Source organism: Plectropomus leopardus, unplaced genomic scaffold (genome assembly GCF_008729295.1).
Source record: "Plectropomus leopardus isolate mb unplaced genomic scaffold, YSFRI_Pleo_2.0 unplaced_scaffold15853, whole genome shotgun sequence".
Classification (NCBI taxonomy): domain Eukaryota; kingdom Metazoa; phylum Chordata; class Actinopteri; order Perciformes; family Serranidae; genus Plectropomus; species Plectropomus leopardus.
In genome coordinates this window covers 1-955 of record NW_024617004.1, presented here as the reverse complement: position 1 = coordinate 955, position 955 = coordinate 1, and the positions used below count along the sequence as shown (strand labels likewise).

Here is a 955-nt window from a genome sequence, read left to right as displayed (position 1 = left end):
TCCAAAAACAAATATACAAATTAAAATTAGTTTTCAGAGAACAGTGCTTTTCCATGACTAAACTCAATTTATTTATTTTTTTAAAATTATTTTATATATAGCACCCTGCATACAAGCATGCCCAAAATTGCTTCTCACGGCACAAAATTTTGCAAGACTAAGAAAATTACAATTAAGAAAATATAAAAAGCTAACACAACAGAAAGACAATTTTAAGTGTATAGAACAAATTTAAATAAATGATAAACAGCAGAGATTAAACAAGGCAAAACCAGTAATTAACACAATGAGTGGAAAATACAACTTTCCACTCAGTTACACTAAGGATCCCGAGGCCTCTCCTCACCACCACATACAGGGCCGAGGCTTTCCACACTAAATGACCAGAATTACTGACAACTGACACACAGGGATCAAATTTGAGTGAGTTCTAGTTTTAAAAGGGTGAGGTAAATGCTGTGATGATTTATAACGCTGTGCAGATCAAAGGGGTTTGTTTTCACGTGAAACAGAGAAAGAACTAGTAGAAAGAAATGTCATTTTCCCTCTTCTTTTTTTCTGTCTCCCCTCACCCACTTTCTCTATTGTCCCCTGCCTCAGAAACTGACCAATCCTGTTCGAGGGACAGCACAGTCTCTTTAGCATCAGGTGGATATATAATGACCGCCCTAACATATAGAATCCATCCGATTTGGGGTAAACGTCCATAGCGCAATATGCCTGAGACAACCGTCAAAGCGCCCAAAAAGGGCTCTAAGAAAGCGGTCTCTAAGAGCGTCAGCAAGACCGGTAAGAAGAAGAGGAGAACCAGGAAGGAGAGCTACGCCATCTACGTGTACAAGGTGCTGAAGCAGGTCCATCCCGACACCGGTATTTCCTCTAAGGCCATGGGAATCATGAACTCCTTCGTCAGCGACATCTTTGAGCGTATCGCCGGTGAGGCCTCCCGTCTGGC

General features: G+C 41.0%; 1 protein-coding gene across 1 annotated transcript; it reads left to right on the top strand.

Moving 5' to 3' along the window:
• Nucleotides 1-711: 711 nt before the first annotated feature.
• On the top strand, nucleotides 712-948 carry LOC121964527 (histone H2B 1/2-like; the record flags this gene model as incomplete). The annotated part of the gene is made up of 1 exon (XM_042514732.1): nucleotides 712-948. A coding segment is annotated over exon 1 (232 nt), but the record flags the coding sequence as incomplete, so codon positions are not given.
• Between the last annotated feature and the right edge of the window lie 7 nt (nucleotides 949-955).